Genomic DNA, 18633 nt, shown 5'->3' with positions numbered 1-18633 from the left:
CCTGGGGAAGGGATGGGGAGATATACAACTGCCTTGTGTTGCTACTAGGCAAGGTTTGCTGAACACAGTGTATTCTATGAGAAATTACTGAATTTCAGGACGTTTTTATGTTCTGTGTATCTCAACTGTCTCATGTTCACCCTATTGGCTTCAGATACTGAAGAGAAAATTGTATCTTCTGACAAGTGAAAACAAATGAAACATAATGTTGCACGCTCTATGTTATTTCAGTTGCTGCTGAAGTCCAGTTGGCTTGACTGATTTGTCACAGAAATTCTTGGGACTCATACACCAGAATGAGGCTTTCCTTGAAATTAAACTCCCATTTTTCTACTGTCTTAAATGGAAGGATGAAGACTCTGTACAACTTTTGTCCTATATTTTGTTCTTACCTGGTATTGATCTGGAATCATTATCCATCTAAATTCATGCTCCCTCATTTGTCATGAAGCCAAACCTGTTCCACTGGTTTTCACTTACTCCATCACAACTGATCCTATCAGTCTTCCTCCTCCACCTCCCTCCCACCACTGTCTACAAGTTACCTAGTACTCTGCTCCTCTTCACCACCAAGTGACTATGTGACCTGAGGTGTTCTGCATTCTCCCCTGACTCCATAAGAAAGTAACTGGGATTTCCTCTCCAGAAAAATCTTGCCTGGAGCTTCTACTTTATTTCCTGTGCTGTTTGATAGAGAAACAGAAATAATGAGCAAAATTATTTTCATAAACCTACTTGCACTAAGAGTCTACATGGGAACAAAAACTTGTCAGCTCTAGGTCTAAATGATTTGTGTGTATGCTTAGCTCCTTTTGTTTTGTTGGCTAATTTCCATGGTGTCCCATAAAAAAACTGCTAAATCTCAGATCACCGGGGAAGAGCTTTCTGATAAGTTTTATTAAGATAAACCTCCAAAAGCCAACGAGCCAAACCAAACAAACTCCTCCTCCTCTGACTTTTGGTATTTCTCATTTCGGATGCAATCATATTTTCAGGCTGTGGGTTAGAAAATTATAAAAACAGCCTCAAAAATACCTCCTGTTTTTTGAGGACATCACAGTGGATTGAATCTTCAGTACTAAAATTGCTTCTTTTAGTTTTAATGTTGGCTATCACTGAGTGAAAAGTTTTGGATTCTTTTTTCTATAGATTTGTCTTCATCCTAAACCAAATTATATTCAAGTATTAATCATGGTTTCTTTCACAGTTCAGTAGGAATCTAAATGTGTGTTTAACACCTTTCATTGCCTCCCTTCTGAAGCTAAGCCTAACAGACCATTTTCGTGTAACTTGTTTGCCCATAAGTAGAATTAATAGACTTAACCCATTTCAGCGTTGGTCATATACCCTCAGTACTGAGCTGAGGTTGTTCAGATAAATTTGGTTTTAAATCTACACAAATTTCTATGGGACAGTTAAGCAAGGCCAAAATTACTCGCTGCCTCTATAATACAAAACTTTTCTTTTTGCAGTACTACTGTAATGGAATGGTGATATTTATCAGAAGGAATCTTGATGTTATGGAACAATAAAACTGTTGGCATTTTCTAGTGTCTTAGAAATTAGGATTAAAATTTTCTCTGTGAAGAAATAATAGTAACTATTGCAACTATCATGATTGTGAATGTTATATGGTTCAGAGCGCTAAATAGTAAAAGACATTATTACTGTCCTGTTCAAGGAGAGCACACACTCCATCTTACCTTCTGTCATCACAGTGTCTCAGAAGTTTTCTGCTAATTTTAAATATTCTTGGCTTTCCCTTTCCATCCATGGCATCTCAGCTTTTGTCAGAGATTTCCAACTGGCTTCTGTGTGATCTTCTTAACCAAATACATGGGTTTACATGTAAAACTATCTTCTTAGGCTGTTTATTCACCATAAGTCTTTACATCTTTCTATTCCCTTGTAGGTTTGGTTTTTTTTCATTAATTTGATTCTTGTTCCACCACCTCCAAACTGGTATCACTAGTACTTGTTCCTGGGAAGGAGTCTGGAGAATCATGATCCACTTCATCATAATTATGATTTGCCTGTGGTGTAATGGATACCTGAAAGCCTATGATCCTGTGGCTTCTCTGGCATGAATAGCATGAAAGAGAAACAGGAGAATGGAACTGAATAATTGCTTCTCTAGCCTTAGTTTCCAAGGCGTGTCTGGACAGGTGTATGTCATTTAGTGTTGAAAAGATTCAGGGCAGAAATGTGCTCCTCAGGCAGATTTGGGAGACTGCTGTGATTCAGACAGGCTTAGGCCTGTGTAAATTAAGACTTGAGAGACAACCAGCGGCTGGACCTAACTGAGATCAGATGAGCACAAAGCAGGGTTAAAAATGCTTTAGCAGCTAATTTTCCCCTTCATATTGACATTTCTTGTTTTCTCCTTTCCAATCCTACCATCATGCATTGCGTTCACAAATGGTCTGGATACCTAGAAGAACCGCAAGTACTGCCCTGAGCTATTTTGGGCTGAAAATCTAACACATGGTACAGAGATTTATCACCCTGTTTTCCCTCTTATTTGCCTGATTCAGAAAAAAGAAGAAAAAAAAAAAAAGGTCCCCTAATTTGACTGCTTTGTTCAACTTGTCGTCATAAGCCCAACTAAGTCTTGGGATTTTAGAAGAATCTTCATGTTTGTTTATAAGCAAAAGGCAGTATTTTCATAATTGAGGAAAACAGATATATTTGTCTCTTCTAGCAGATGCTAGAGGAAGTAGTCAAAGGAGAGCACAGATACAATTTTGTTCACTGTGGGGAAAAAAAATCTGTTGTAATTAAAACCTCCAATTGTTATAGACATACTTAACCATTATTGATGAATCCTAAAGTAAGGATGAATGCTTTCAGTAAGTGCATTCCTTATTGAAAACTGACTCATTTTTATTTTCATAAAAATATCAAAGTCTATTGTAATTTTTTACTCATTGTTCTGTTGTGTTGTAAAACGTGTTGCATTAGACTGATTAGTGCTCTAAAGCAGAAAGAGGCATGGGAGCCCCACAAAAATGAGAAACTTTAAGCCCTAGATCTTAGGATTCTTGTAATTTACTTTAAGTATGAAGAAATTATTAAACTCAGAATGCCTTGAGGATGATCATTCTAGTCTGTCAGTTTTCTTTTTATTAGTATTGGAATTGGGAGAAGAATTTTTTTTAATAAATCTATGAAGGTTTGCACAGATTAGAAAAAAAACAAACCAGAAAAAAACAACCAAACTTTTCTTGACAGTAAATTTAAAGCATATGTGGAGATTGCTTTGTCTCATTTCATTTGTCCTACTATATCATTACTGTAACTATAGAAAACTTTTCTTTCTGTAAAAGGCAGCCTTAGAAGGCTAATCAAGTTGATAGAATTGAAGAGTTCTCTGAAACAGTATACCAATCCTAGGAGGATTTATCTGGAGCTAAGTAACTAAAGAAAAGATGAAAGTTATTTCTTGGAGCGACTGGGCCTACTAAATTGTTAAACTGATAAAGATGAAAATAAGTTGTTGGCACAGGCAGATCTTTAAAGGAGTGCTTGATTTTGGAGCAGGAGAGAGCAGTAGTCAGGGCAGGAATTCAACAGTCACTGAACAGAGAAAGAATAATGTAGGTACAGGGTTGTGGATGTATGTGAGAGATGTAACGTGAGAATCAGAAATCACAAGAGGAAAATCTGAGGGGTGACTTGTGTAGGAACCAGGAAAATCACAAGAGGGATGGAAGGAAAAGTAAAATCAAAACTGGCCAGCATAACAACAGAAAGTTTAAAGAGAACAAAGAGAAGGAGAAATTTCTGTAGCTGTTTTTTCCCAAAGGAAGAAAATGTAAGATTTTTGGTCAAAAGAAGAGATGTTTTAGAGCAAGTCAGTTTTCTATTCAGCTAGTTGCATAACTGCATAAGGAAGTGCAGCTGTTTTGCTTGGACAAAAATTTAAAGTTTAAACAGGAAATACTATGGAATTGAGAAAGTTCACATCTATTTTAATTTAAATTAGGAGCCTTTCAGTCATTAAAGGTATAAAAAAAAGTATTTCAATTTAAATCATAAAACATGCAGTGCAAATCTCAGTCTTATTTAAAAAATATTTTCAGATGTAAGAAACAAAATAAAACTAAAATCTAGCATTTACTGGCAAAGATCAGAATATTAGAATAACATGATTTTAAAGAAAAGTACAAAAGAATGTTTAAGAATAAAAGAAGTTAAAGGCATCTTGCATTACAAATTATTTAGTCTAAAGAGAAACTGCTAGGTAGTTATTCCTTGCCATATGCCATGTAGCAAGAAGGGGTGAAAACTTCTGTAGCATTTGGAATTTTTTGAAAACCAAATGGTTGACATCCAGGGTTCACTTCTAACCCCAGATAAATCTCTACTTACATAAATAAACTAAAAATACTCTTTTGCCTATGGGTATGTTTTGAAACGGAGAAGACTTAAAGCAATGATAAAGGAGAGTTGCAATGTCCTGTAATTTTCTCAGAATCAGGAAATCATTGTTTATAGATATGTCAAATGCTTTTGAATTCAGAGATACAACAAACTAATATAAAAAAAGCTGCAAGTAATAGCCTCAGTGTATCTAAATTCTTCAGGTAAATGCTGTATTTCCCTATATTGTATTTTTAGTTACTATGCTATGTTCAGACTCCAAGATGCCAAGTTACTAATCTCTGTAAGTTTTTTTCAAAAGACAGAAGGCTAAGGCAAAGACCTACCACCAGGCAATTTTCAAGAATAACCGGTAATTTTGAGTATTTTAATGCTTGTATTTGAGGTTTCGTGGGCATGCATTTCAGAAGCGTAGGCACTGCCAGTTCTTTTTGCAATGTTTGTACAGCTTGAATGAAGAACAGACTTGAAAGGTTTTCTTTTTTCAGCATAGTCACCTTTGGGGAAGATTGTGGCTTTTCATGGATGTGTGCAAGTACACGCAGAATCCAGATGGTGCTGTTGGTACAGTCAGCTCCAATGTCAGTTCTGTCTTCTGAGTTATATTCAAATTTCAAACATATTAGGTTAGTTTAAGTAGGGGCCAACATGTTCCCAAATTGTCATATTGTCCATATACCCCATAGCAGTTCTGCTGGTCCACTCAGCAGGGCTTGGAATAGGACTGCACAGAAAATTGTGTAAAAAGTCTGGAAAGATGCAAAAGGCAGTTACTGTAGGACAGCTGATGTGCTGGAAGTTTGGCATGCTCTAAGGTTAGGGGAACTTTTTTAATTTGGCTTTTCCTTGCAGTGGTGGTTAACATTTTTATTTGTGTTCTGCTATGTGGTAAAGAGGAAGAATCACTTCCTTAAGCCTGCAAATTTTGAGTAGTTCCCCCCCTCAAAAAAAAAGGGGGGGGGGGGGAGGGCAGAAAAAAAGTGTAAAGAGATAAAACCCCAAGTTTTTGGTAGTGTAAATTAATACTTTTTTTTAATCTGTACTTTTTTACTTCACAGACTGTTAAGTGAAAAGAAATGCTTGAAGTAAAATAAAATCCTGAAGGCTGAGAATAAAATGAAATGCTTTTGTATTTTTCCTGGATGCTTTGGTGTACATTAAAATGAAGATAGTTTTAAATTTTGAAGTATGGAACGAGAGAGGAAGAAGAAAAAAGAAAGAATTGGGGTAGCCTAGTAATCAATGAAAACTGGTCTTTTTTAGTTTTAAGACTGGAATTCTTCATATTTGGACTTGCACTGGCCAGCTGCTACGCATGTACTCTGAGAAAGCATCTGCCTCTTCATGTGTTTTTCTCAGTGTTGGTGCTTTTGATTATTATCAATTTTATTAAGTCATTTGTAAAATTAAGTGAAATTGAGACTCATTACTGTTTTGTAGGCATAAATCAGGGTTGCCTACACAAGAAAGTGGAGTTAAGCTGGTATAAAATGAGAAACCATAGATGCATTATTTGTTGGTGAAAACATTTTGAACCGTGACCTCAATATATTTTCTTTTTTCTTTAAGAGGTGAAGGCACGAATACTCTTGGCACTTCTTGAGTATACAGGTAATTTTGCTTCTTTTGGGGGTGGGGGATGTGAATGTAGATGGTTTGAGATATTTTTTTTTTGCTTTTGGACAGAATACTGTGTTTAGAGAAAGGAGAAAAATCTCGGTTATGATAACCTGATAATCAACAACGTTACCGCTGTGTTTACGATGAGGATTCCTGAAGACCACAGCAATTCCAAAGACATTTCTAACAAACATTGCACATTCTATTTTTTTTTTTTTAAACGCAAAATGCCTTCTCTGGTCATTTACTTTGGATCTAGGCAAATGAAGTAACTTCTAAATCACTGAATTTGTGCACAGTACTTCTGTTGTCTTTTTTCTTTTGGACTTTTTGCTATCTTTTTTATTTTCTCTTTGTTCCCATCTATTTCCAGACTTACCTTACTATTCTAGTGCATACATTTCCTTTTATCGTTTTTTTACAGAATATCTTTTTGTAAGTACCTCCTTTTTGGAAGGGGTCTGATTATTTTATCTATTATTCTGCCATCACCCCATACAGCATACAATTTCAAATACATAAAATAGGCATTGTGTCTGGAAAATATCCATAAATCAGTATTTAGAAAATAATACTTGGAAGAATGGCAGAAGATTCTCTATAGTTTGTAGGTGTGTAAGTGCTCAAGTTAAGCTGTCACCTTTAACTGTAAAAGCTGATTATTTTAACCATCTTGCAACACTATATGAATGCATTATTGTTTCATGGTTTTGTTATGACACAGAACAGCAGTTTTGTAAAGGAAAATATAACATTTCTTTGTTGACAGATTTGCTCCAAATATTACAAAAGCATTTAGTAATTCCTCAGGTGTTTTAAAATAAGAAGTGACCTGAGAAAATACCCCAAACTTTATTTCTTTAAAGCAGTTTTCCCTATTTACATGGTTTCATAAGTTCATAAATTCTATAGTTTATTTTTTTATAACAATCTTTTTGTAAAAAAAGCCCAAAGTGCTCTTGGATGCAGTATCAGATGTTCAAGTAGTATTAAATGAGATTTGGAAATGAGTTGTTGGAGACACAAGGGGGCTGCTTGAGAAGCAGGCGATACTGAGGAAGGCACTGAAAGTCAGCTGCTGTTAGGCAAACAGAGATAAAATTGAGCAAAGAGAGGAGAGAGAATGTGTGTTGGGCTCAAATCCCTGAGTGCTGCTGTGACATTGGAAAGTTTCTGACCATGGAGAAGCCAGTGGGATTTTTTTAAGCTGGAGATGGATGGAGTTTTTAAAGATGAAAATTCTGTCTGTACTGGATTCTGCCTAACTTGAGAGATCAGAGAGAGAGAGAGGTTAATTTTAATAATAATTAAAAAAAACCAATGAGTCATAGTGCAAAAGCACTAGTAATTAGACTGTTTATAGAAAATATACCTGAAGTTCTAAGAGGCTGGCAAATGGAATCAAAATGATAGTAAAAGAGTGGTCAGTATTATCAACAGTCAAGGAAAAGACTGAAGAACTCAGAAGGGAAACAGGCAGAATGGAGTTACTTTGAGAAATACTTGGAGTCCAAGAAAAGCATATTTTTATGGCCAGTATTAATTTTGTGAATACAGAATTATTTCTGCAGACTTATCCAGTCATCTAAAATTTTGCCAGCTTCACAGAGAAAGTGGAAAAGGAGCTAAGCCTCTTAAAGGCAAAGGAATCTGAAAGCGAGGACAAAGATTTTAGGCTTTGGAAAGACTTCGGTATCACCTATCTTCTCCTCTTGTTCTGAGAAAGATTAAGTCTACCTGTACCATTTGTGATTGATGTTTGCCTAAAAGCTCATAGTGATAAAAATACTTGAAGACCTTCAGAAAAGAGAAGGAGAAAACACTGAATATTTATTACCACAATTTTGTGCTTTATTGAGAACATGTTTCCCTTTCTAACTCTCTTGACCTTTAGCTAATCTAATGTCTGTGCCATCTAGAATAAATTGGTAGGTTAGCTAGTCCCTAATTTAAATCATCTGCTAATAGTTCCATAGACTTCTACATAGGGACCTGTCCTGGACTCTCCTGATGCCAGAAATCTCTGCTGCTTACTGGATATGTGGTGCTGATCTGTGCTTATTTTATAGATTACATATTCATATATATATTGTATTTGGTTAGATTGTGTTCTGATAGTAACACTCCTATACTCCCTGCCTGCGCTTTACAGCAGTCAGTCTTCATCTGCCCTACCCGGCTGGTAGCTGTGGAGTTGACCAGATGATGCAGTGATACTAAGAGCTTCTGACCCTCCTTGCTTTCCTGTGGAAAGGGAATGTTTTTGTGCCCAGCTGGTTCTCACATTGCAGCAGAGATCTGACTCACATCCATCACCTTGTAACATCGAAAGTACATAGAATTGATGGCATGGATATTAAAATCAACAAGATAAACATACATTGTTTATGAAGATCTACTTTAAATTCCAGATTTTAAAATACATTTCTATATAATTTTAGAATTATAAAATAATCTTTTTATGTGGTAAGTGGCAGGTTTGGTTATGGAGTGCTATTTACTGGGAGTGACATAAGGCTGTAAACTTGTAATTTACTTTAAATTAAAATGACTTGGTTTTTAGACAAAAAGGAAAATTCTGGTTTGGTTCCTTTGCTGCTAATTAATCTCCTGCTCCATTTTTTCTTTTCCTCTTTTGGATTTTACCCATCCACAGATAGTGAGATACAACTGAGGCGCGACATGGTCTTCTGTCAGAGCCTAGTGGCCACAGTCTGTGCCTTTTCAGAGCAACTAATGGTGGCCTTAAATCAGATGTTTGACAACAACAAAGAGTATGAAATGGAGACAGTGGAGGCCAGCAGAAGGTGGTTGGAACAGATAGCCAGTGCAGGTCTTCTCCTTCATTTCCAGTCCCTGCTCTCACCTAACCTGGTAAGACTTCTCATGTGGCATGCTTGGTTACAGCCTGTGTTTGTTCCCTGAACCAGGGGTGCTGTTGAAGTGTCTCAGTTAAAAATTATTTTTGGTGTCCTTTGGGCTTAGGTTGTTACTTAATTAGCTGCTATTTGGAAAATTCACTGTTTAGATAATTACAGATATGGGAAATGTTTGTTTGTGATATGGGAAATATGTTTTCCACAAAGACAGTATTATGTTTGTTTTGAGTCAGCAGATAGTTTTACCCCTGACTCCCCACTGCTCTTGTAGCTGTTCCCTGGGAGTCAATGTAGCATTAAGTGATAATCAGAACTTCAGTTTGCAATATGCAGTAATGCAAGATAAATAAAATAGCTAGTCTGGATAACTGTATGATACACCACTCCCACCCCCTACCAAAGCAATAAGTCTGTAGTAGCTGAAGGACTAGACAAGCTAGTCTGTTTTGCTCCTGTCAGGGCAAATCCTCATAGCCTGTCAGGGTAGCTGGAAATCTGCTTTTTCTTCACAAGGCATGGCAAAGAGCCGTGGCTTAAACAATTAGAAGGGACATGGCTTTGCAGTCCCCTAATCACCAGTTATCCAAAGTGCTCCTTCAGCTATTTAAGCTGCTTCTCACTAGAATTAGAACTAGACTAGTTCTTGCTAACCTGAAGAACTGTGACGCAGTCTGCATGGTCTGAATTGTGGCAGTCTTCTCAACCTCTGGAATGGCTCACTGAAAATAACTGATTTGGTACATCCGACTATATAAAAGTCCATGCAAATAACAGATGATGTTCCTCGTATCAAAGGTCTTCTTTATCAAAGATCTTATTTCCTTGCCTTGTCTATCTCGCCAGCAAATTGCTGGCAAGCTAACCTGATAAACTTTAGAAGCAGAAGAGATCAATAAAAGTAAAGGTATTTCTAAATCACAATCATAGTGTTAGTCTATGGTATTGTTGGAGAGCATTTACTTGAGCTATTGTGAGCAACTACCTCATAGGTAGCTGAGGTACCTGCATGGGTTTGCGTGGGACAGGGCATGTCAGGACAAGGTGTGTGGCTTAAAAAAGGGTAAAGTCGGTGCCTGGGAGAAACAGGACTCTATATCTGCATGAGGAGTATGTGAAGAAAGCATGGTCAGGGGAGCTCAGGCTTGTGTCTTGAGTCTTGCATGCTTTTTAGCACCATGCAGCACCAACATGTCCTGGTGCTGGAGTCCTTGAAGTTCATTAGGTGCCTGTCGGTGTTTTTCCATGTATTTGGTTGTCATATTCTCACAAAATAACTGTTGTCTTTACAGCACTGAATACTTCTGTTTTTTCATTCAAGATTGTAGAGATTTCCTTTGTAGTGAAAATGTGTGCTACTTGGCTATTTTCATGTAATCAGATACCAGCAGTACACATTGTCATATTGAAAATGAAACTGTTCAGACTCTTCTAACTGTTCTTAACCAAGGGGAAAGTATTTAAAGACAACTTTTTCAATACCTTCTCAGCACTGTTTTGCTTACAAATGATCCGTGTTATTTTAAATAAGGGTATTTGAAGGAAATTACACTCATTATGGCCAGAGTTCAGTAAAGAATGAGCAGTTGTGCAAAGATTTCCCATGTCACTGAATGGTTTTCAAACTGTTCTGCTGATAAACTGCTCTGTCCATAGGGACTTCATAAATGGAACCAGGAGACAAAATACTTCTAGCAGCTTTGCTTTTTCATAAATTCAAGGGGGAATGCTATTTCACTGTGTAGATCAGGGAAAGTCATAGTTTTGGTTGTTTTTGGTTTTTTTTCTTTTTGCTTTCTATAATTCAGTAAGCTATAGCTTATTCTTATTTTATAGGCAGCTAGTTTTATTATTCTTTGCCTTCGTACTTTTTCAGTTCTTAGAAGAAAAATACATGCCTCGGATTTCCATTTGGCTCTTGCTTAAGGTGCTAGGGGAGAGTTGTATAAAGAATAGAATTACTTTAAGTGATTATTGATGTCTGCTATAATTGCTCTGCATATTTAACTCAAGGTAACCATAGTTGTAGGTTATGATTTTCCTTTTTAAAGGTTCAGTGAAGTGTCCTGAGAAATTAGTAGTCTACTTCCTGAAGCTTTTTTTGTAAATTAGTCTGGATCTGTTTAGGTATCTCTTCAGCTCAGGAGTACACAGAGTGACGCATAGGTGCAAATCAGAATACTGGCATATCTATTTGTACCTAGAGTTTTGTAGGTCAAGGTGCAAATCGCTCTGAGCTACTGGTTCAATTATTGGTGCTTAGAGTGGACATGATGAACTCTCATCTATTGTTTATAAATGAAAGGCTAAAGTTACAGTGTTTTTTAAAGAAAGTTGTTAAAAGAAAAGAGTTTTGGTTTTCACATTTCCACTGTTAATTTACAAGCTAGACCTGGTGTCAGGACAAGCTGTTGAAGTCTGGTATCTTACATAAAGAATAATTACAGTATTATTTGATTAAAATCTATAAGAAGTAATGGTAGCTATAAATTACCTATTAATTTACTCTGTGAAACTTAACATTCAGTTTAATAATTTTGGACTAGTAATAAATGGGAAGGTGCTGATAGATAATGTAAATATCTTTGTTTGTAGGAGTTAATTAGGTTATACACTCCATCAGTGAAATATTGTGCAACAATCTGTAGTTACTTTTATGTCCTGCTCTCATATTATTTCTGGTAGGAAAAACATCTGGCTGAAATGACCATTTCACTTTTTCTTTTGCCTTTTTTAGGCTGATGAGCAAGCCATGTTAGAAGATACATTGGTTGCACTTTTTGACTTGGAAAAAGTTACTTTTTACTTCAGACAGTCAGAGCCAGAACCACTAGTTGCAAGTAAGTAATTATAATTAGTATCTGGCTTTTACTGTTTTTCTGTATTTGTAATGTTTTTTTTCCCCTAGAACATTACCTCCCGCAGGGAGTATTATATAACTTGGATTATGGAGAATTGGTAGATCTGGTAGCTCTCCTAATATTCCTAGACATCCTGAAATACAGCTATCAGTGACAATGCAGAATCATTATCTGGCCATGTCAGTAATCTTGGGGCAAAACTGTTTGCGTAACCGAATTTTCCACTTGGAGTATGTGACTGCATCAGGAAAGTCCCTGTAAGATCTAGTTGTTATTAAAGTCATATGTAAAACAAGTTTGAAGGTCTTAATAGAGGAATGCAACAGAGATGAGATGGAGAAGCATCAAAAACATTTCATTTTGTCATCTGAAGGACAAAGTAGTTCTTGGAACCATTCCTTGAAAGGAGATGGCAAACACAGCTTTAAATTGTGCAAGAAACTTCCTCTGAGACCTGCTGGTGCAGACAGTCAGGGTCCTGAACCCTTCCTCCCAATACTGCTCAACTCACAGGAAGGGACTGTCTTCACAGTCTGCTGTTTGCACCCTTCACTCATTTTCAGCCACTCCTTTATTAATATGTTTTCAGCCAGTAGAGATTTTCCTGCAGTGAACTTTGTTTAGTGAGCAAAAAGCCCTCATTTTTTCCTGTCTCATAACTCCCCTGGGAAGGGAGGAAAGCATGTCTGCTTCACATCAAGCCTTTCTAAAACAATTCCCTTGCTGGATCAAGACCACACATGAGAGAACTTCTGCAATAACCAAAACCAGAAGACACAAGGCTCCTCCACAAAGCTGCCTGCACTCTGAAGAATTCAGTAGTGCAGGACTGGTAGTTAGGTAGGAATCAACCTATATAAGAAAAAGAATATTATATTTCTGTATAATTCAAGAAAAAACCCTATTCGGAGTATCTGTTTTAAAAAGAAGCCCTGCCAAACCAAGTACCAACATGGAACTGGAGTTACAGGAGGGTGGGCTGATGGGAAGGTTAACCCTGTGCCTGTGTCATGAGCATTCACGTTGCTATATCTTCCAGCTGAGGTGTCAGTGCTAAACCACAGATAAATAGAAAGTCTGTGTGTTCTAGGATAGTAATAAACTCTGCCTTTCCTTTTGGTTTAAGTGTTGCCACCTGTGTGCCTGACTGTGGTTACAGAAGACAAGGAACTGGCAAATTTGGGGTTTCCATTTAAGATTCTGCACAATCGATAAAAGAAAAAAGTTCTTCTTACTACAAAAAATAGTGAAAAATATTCCTTTGGGATCTCTTCCATATAGGTACAAAGTAATTTATACACACAGTGTAAAAACTGCATAATAATATGATTATTAATGCAAATCACTGAATTTTATGATACTTAAACAGGAAATACATATAAAGCTTAAATTGAATTAACTGACTTCCTCTGAGAGATTTAGCTAAATGGACAATTTTTGTCAGCTTTTCCTAATGGTCATTACACGTTAATCATCTGGCATAATACACACAGTGTACGTTGGGGAGTCACTGTAACTGCAAAGTCATACTGCTAGTTGCCCCGAACTCTACACCATTTGATGCATTATGACATTTAGTTTGTTAAAGTGTAATCAAATGTGCTCTTAGAGTTTCATTATATTCTACCATAATACATTTGTTTTCTCAGTTGAGTCCTGATTTTTAATAATAATTTAATGAATATGCTGGTAGCTACTGTATATTCACTTGTGTTCTATCCCACACAAATCTGAGGAGAATCTGACTCTATATATCACACCGATCTTATGCATCATGCTCCTGAGGAAGGCATGTGAAATATGGCTAAAGGTATCCTTCCAATGATTTCAAACTATGCGCTGTATGTGGATGTTTCTTCAGATTTACAGGGAATACAAGTTGGATGTTGCCAACTACGTGATTTGCTTAGTATTGTTGCTGTCACTGATGGGCTGACGAAGATGACAGTCTTCTGTCATCAAGACTACTTTTCTGTTTGTCTGCTTCTTGATAATGGATAGGCCAAAAGTGACCACAGCAACACTGAATATAATGCAAAGTGCGGCACATACTAGTTTTGTGTCTGCAGTGATTTTTATCTAACCACGTGAATTTTGGGTGCAACAGTTTCTGGAAAAGGATGTGTCATTGCTTTTAATGAAATAGTAACACTGACTGTATTCTTAGATATACCGATCACATATCAAGCAGAAGGAAGCCGGCAAACCCTGAAGGTTTACTTCTACCTTGACAGTTACCATTTTGAACAGCTTCCTCAAAGGCTGAAGAATGGAGGGGGATTTAAAATCCACCCAGTACTTTTTTCACAAGGTAACTTGCATTTTAATTCCCTGCACCCCCTACCCAATTCTTTCACATAATACTTAACTCTCTTTAAAACTCTACTTACTTACCCTGATTTAAATCCTTTATAACTATAAGGGTAGAATGCATATATTTAAATATGTTGTTTATTGTAGGCATTTATTGATATCTTTGAATTAAAATGTGAATTTAAGAAATGCTGAGATTTGTGATAAAAAAATAGAGGCACGGGTATACATTTCTGAATTTATACCTGTTATATGGTTCCAACATCAAAGAATGAATCCTCTTTCACCCATATTGTTTTGTTCTTTGTAGACATTAGTGAAAAACAGTGACACCACGAAACTTGCTTTTAAAACTGTTTTTCTTTCCAAATGCTATATTTTCCTTTTACTTCAGATTTAAGGACTGAATTGTTATCATCTGAGAATTCTGTCTCTTTAAAATGTTATGAAGATTTAAATAATGTTTTCAGGCTTTTGTAGTTATGACACTGCAAATGTTACTGAAGTGATGAATGGTGGTGCATCAGCTCAGGCTGTTCGAAAATTGCAGGCAGCCTGCATTAGCTGCAGTGTCATTACAGTCATCAGGAGCGTGGAGTTTGATTCACTGAAATGGTGAATGCGAGGTACTGATTGCCTTGAGCCACATTTGATTTCAGAGGGAGCTGAAGGTATTCTGGATCATGTGAAAGGCTTTGAGGGTCTGTGTGGAATAGGCAGAAGTCAGGCATACAAATGAAGGTTTTGAGGAGGTCGCTGCTAGAGGAGGAGGATGTAAAAGGAAATAGCAAACAGTAAGATACGTGAAGAAAAAGCCAAACTTACTGTAAACTTAAAACACAGATTTTTTCGAAAAATAAGATCCCTGAAGTCTGACTTTTAAACAAACTAATAAAGACACACTTCAGTGGATTTCATTTGAACAGATTCATTTTAGTCACAGGGGAAAATGAGAACACTGAGCAGGAAATGCTTTCAGTAGAGCAGAAAAAAAGATATATAAAAGAGAACAGAAAATACCTTGGTTCAGAGGATATCCTGGAAATAGTAAATTTTTTTAGATTTGGAGGGGCAATTCAGTGTGCTATAGAACTTACTTTGCAGAATTCTTTCCCTTTCTGTTTCCAGAAGCCTGAAGTGTTTTAGTTTTAGGATAAGCATCTTCGTAGTCAGCTGAAGGAAAAGGGCAAAGATATTTTAATAATTTTCAGTAATACAAAAGATTTCTTCTTTCTTCATCATACCAAATTTCTTTAATTTTCAAGAATCCCCCTCCACAATAGTCCATTAGGCTCCAAGACAAAGAATTCCTGGATAAGAAGTTAAATCCAAGTGTTTAAATCATTATTTTGAGGGGTTTTTTTCTTCATTAATGAATTAGTTGGGATTTTAGTTTTTACTTCTTTCCTGTGAGGTTTGGCTGAGTTGCCATCAAAGTAACTCAGTAGATCTCCAACTTTAATTGAAATTTATTAGCTACAAATGTAGAAATCGTCTGTAAGTTCCTCTGTGAAGTGAATTCTTGCTGCCCAAGCTTAACAGAACTAAGCTGTTTCCTGCCTGAAATACAATAGATTATGATGTTTTCAAATGGAACATTTGCAAAATCATGGGTTTGGAATATTTTACCCAAGGCATAAGTCAGTACACGTCTATCTCTGTGTTGCTCCATTCTGTGTTGTTTAACTCCATGCCTAAAATTACGAGTCTATATATTTGCAGGATTGGCACTGTAGACATTTTTAAAAGTTTTTAAATGTTTACCCAGGCTATATTATTTATCCCTCCCCATATATAACAGTTTTGTGCAACCATACACTTAAGTGTATACATTCAAATGGATCCTGATTTGCAGGACTGGAGTCTGAGAATATTGAGGTATTGCTCTTGGCACTCAGATTTCTCTATTTCCTGCATTAGAATTGAGATCTCAGTAATAAATAAGCTTAATTTAAAGACGTTTTATTTAAAATTGCTACTTAGTCTCAATTATGTAGCGGTTTTACATTTTTTAGTTTTTCATAGAATCCTAGAAAAATTCAGATTGGAAGGGACCTCAAGAAGTCTCTAGTCCAACCTTCTGCTCATAACAGCATCAACTGTGACATTAGATCAGGTTGCTCAGGTGTTTATCAAGTAGGATCTTGAAAACACTGAAGGACAGAAACTGCACAACCTTTTGGGTGACCTGTTCCACTATTTGACTGCCCTAATGGTGAAAAAGTGTTTTCTTTCTATCCAGTTGAAGCATCTCTTGTTTCAATTTATGTCCATTGCAGCTTGTCCCATCAGCATTGTGAAGCGTCTGGTTCTGTCTTCTTGTTGACCTCCTGGTAGCTAATGGCATTTGACTAGTAGATCCCAGCCAAAGCCATCACTTGTACAGGCTGTGCAAACTCAGGTCCCTCAGTATCTCCTCACAGATTGTGTCCTCAAGCCTATGACCATCTTGTTTGCCCTCTGCTCAACTCTTTCCAGTTGATCAACAGCTTTTGTGTACTGTGGGACCCAAAACTAGACACAGTATTCAAGATGCTATCTAATGAGTGTTGAGTGAAGTAAGGACAAGCACTTTTTTTAGTCTACTGGCCATGTTTATGTGAATTCAGTTTAGGATGCTTTTGGTTTTCTTGGTTGCCAGAGAACACTGCATGTTCAGCTTGCTGTCTAACATGGCCCCAAAGCCCTTCTCAGCAGAGCTGTTCTTCAGGCTCTGCCTTTCCAGGTGCAGGACTTGACATTTTTTCTTGTTCTGTTTCATAAGGTTCCTGCTGGCCCATTCTTTCAGCCTTTCTGGATCCCTCTCTGGGTGTCCTTGTACTTGAGTATATCCTCTGCTTCTCCCATTTTGGGATTAGCTGCAGACTTGACTTAGCCTCCTCCATGTCAGTGATAAAGATGTTGAATAATATAGATCCCTGTTATATTCTGCTTGTAACGGGGCCCTAGGTACACCATGTCCCATTTGCTACAACCCTTTGAGCCTACTCACCCTTCCCATTTTTTTTTCCTATTCAGACCATAATGGACCAAGTTGGATTCAAGAATACCATTGAAGACATGTTTGTAAGGAAAGCATCCTTACAAAAGAGCTTTCTAATATATTAGGTAGAAAAATGTTAAACCCCTCAGAAAGGAGAGAGTCAAAGCACACTGGGATTCTCTGCCAGCACCTGTGAGCATGTCCCCCACAGTGCCTGTACAGGCAGAACTATGTGCTCCAGCCAGTCCCGACAGATGACTTGAGTTTCCCGGTTGGGAATCTAATTGAATAAAAACAACTTTATGCCATTAAAATAAGCTGGATGGGTTATCAACTGTGTTTGCACTAACATGCTATTATAAATGGAGTACAGCGGATATTTTTGTGGGGGCTTTCTGGTGTGACTTAGCACCAAGGAAGTTAAGAAGCAAGTCTGACTGTTGAAATTTAATATTTTTTGCACAGAAGTAGAATTACAAACTCTGAAAGCACAGAAGGGGAGTGCAATTTGCATGTTCTTTCACAATGAATGAATTATTTATTAACTGTTCATATTAAGCAGTACAAGCAGAATTAATATTCTGTGTGCAGCTGAAGCTGTAAGACAGCAGCATGTTTCCATCAGAACTCTGCTTATTGCTTGCATTTTCTAATAGGGTGATGAATTCATAGAATATGTAGGGATCATTAAAGTGGCAATGTTCCTAATTGTAAAATCTTTAATACTTCTCCCCCAAAAAAACAAGAGGAGAGGCTGTGTTCTGTGTTGTAATAAGGTTAACCTCTTAACATGAAGATCTTGATTTTTTCAGTCTGAATTTTCTTGAGAACCTTTCAAACACTTACTTTGACTTGGCTAAAGAAAAGGTTAAACTTTTCTTTTTTTTCTTTCTTTTTTTTTGAAAAACTACTGCTAGGAAGAGCATCCCAAAATGGAGTGGTAGTGTGTTCATTTTTTCCTCCTTTTAATTTCTGTGCAATGATCATATGAAAAGGATCGTATGAAAATACAATCCTTCCTTTACTGGGAGTCTTTGTTTAGTTCCTGAGTTCTTGTTGCAATATTCATCCTTGCTTTGGTGAAGTGAATACAGCAAGAGTAGTCAAAATCAAGTATTTGACTTCAGAAACTTACCAACTTACCTGATCCCTGAAAAGGAGCTTATAGGGCATTTTTAGAGATCCAGAGAAGTTTGCTTTACTTGGACCGGAAGGAAGCATTCACATTATCTGTGGGAATAACCAGAGGTTCCAGTGCTCCACATCTCCAAAAACTGGGCTTCCAAAGTTGTTAGGTCTCTCTGTGAAAGTAGCTGGTATGTTAATCCCTTTCCTCTACCCCAGCTCATTCTACAGTTTTCTTCCAGGATATATCAGAACTAAAACCCACATTTGCATTCACAGAGCAGAAGTACTTTAATTAGAGAAACAGAACTCAAACTATGGCTCTCCTTTATATTTTACACAGGGCAAGAAATATGTTTTTTCTTGTAAATGAAACCTTAAAGTGGTCTGTATGAATTTGATGACATACAGAAACAGCTCAGCAATCCACAGTGGGGTCACTGCCTCAAGGTTAAAAAATAATTCACCCGTG

At 36.9% G+C, this 18633-nt stretch overlaps 1 protein-coding gene across 1 annotated transcript in view; it reads left to right on the top strand.

Annotated features, from left to right (window-relative positions):
• PREX2 (phosphatidylinositol-3,4,5-trisphosphate dependent Rac exchange factor 2) overlaps positions 1-18633 on the top strand; it is a 182255-nt gene that overhangs the window by 120098 nt on the left and 43524 nt on the right. The window contains exons 32-35 of the mRNA XM_037380618.1: positions 5953-5994; positions 8660-8877; positions 11617-11719; positions 13908-14051. Of these exons, the coding sequence (XP_037236515.1) occupies positions 5953-5994; positions 8660-8877; positions 11617-11719; positions 13908-14051 (507 nt within the window). The remainder of the gene's footprint in view (positions 1-5952; positions 5995-8659; positions 8878-11616; positions 11720-13907; positions 14052-18633) is intronic.

Source organism: Falco rusticolus, chromosome 3, assembly GCF_015220075.1.
Source record: "Falco rusticolus isolate bFalRus1 chromosome 3, bFalRus1.pri, whole genome shotgun sequence".
Taxonomy (NCBI): domain Eukaryota; kingdom Metazoa; phylum Chordata; class Aves; order Falconiformes; family Falconidae; genus Falco; species Falco rusticolus.
This window is presented reverse-complemented; position numbering and strand designations above follow the sequence as displayed.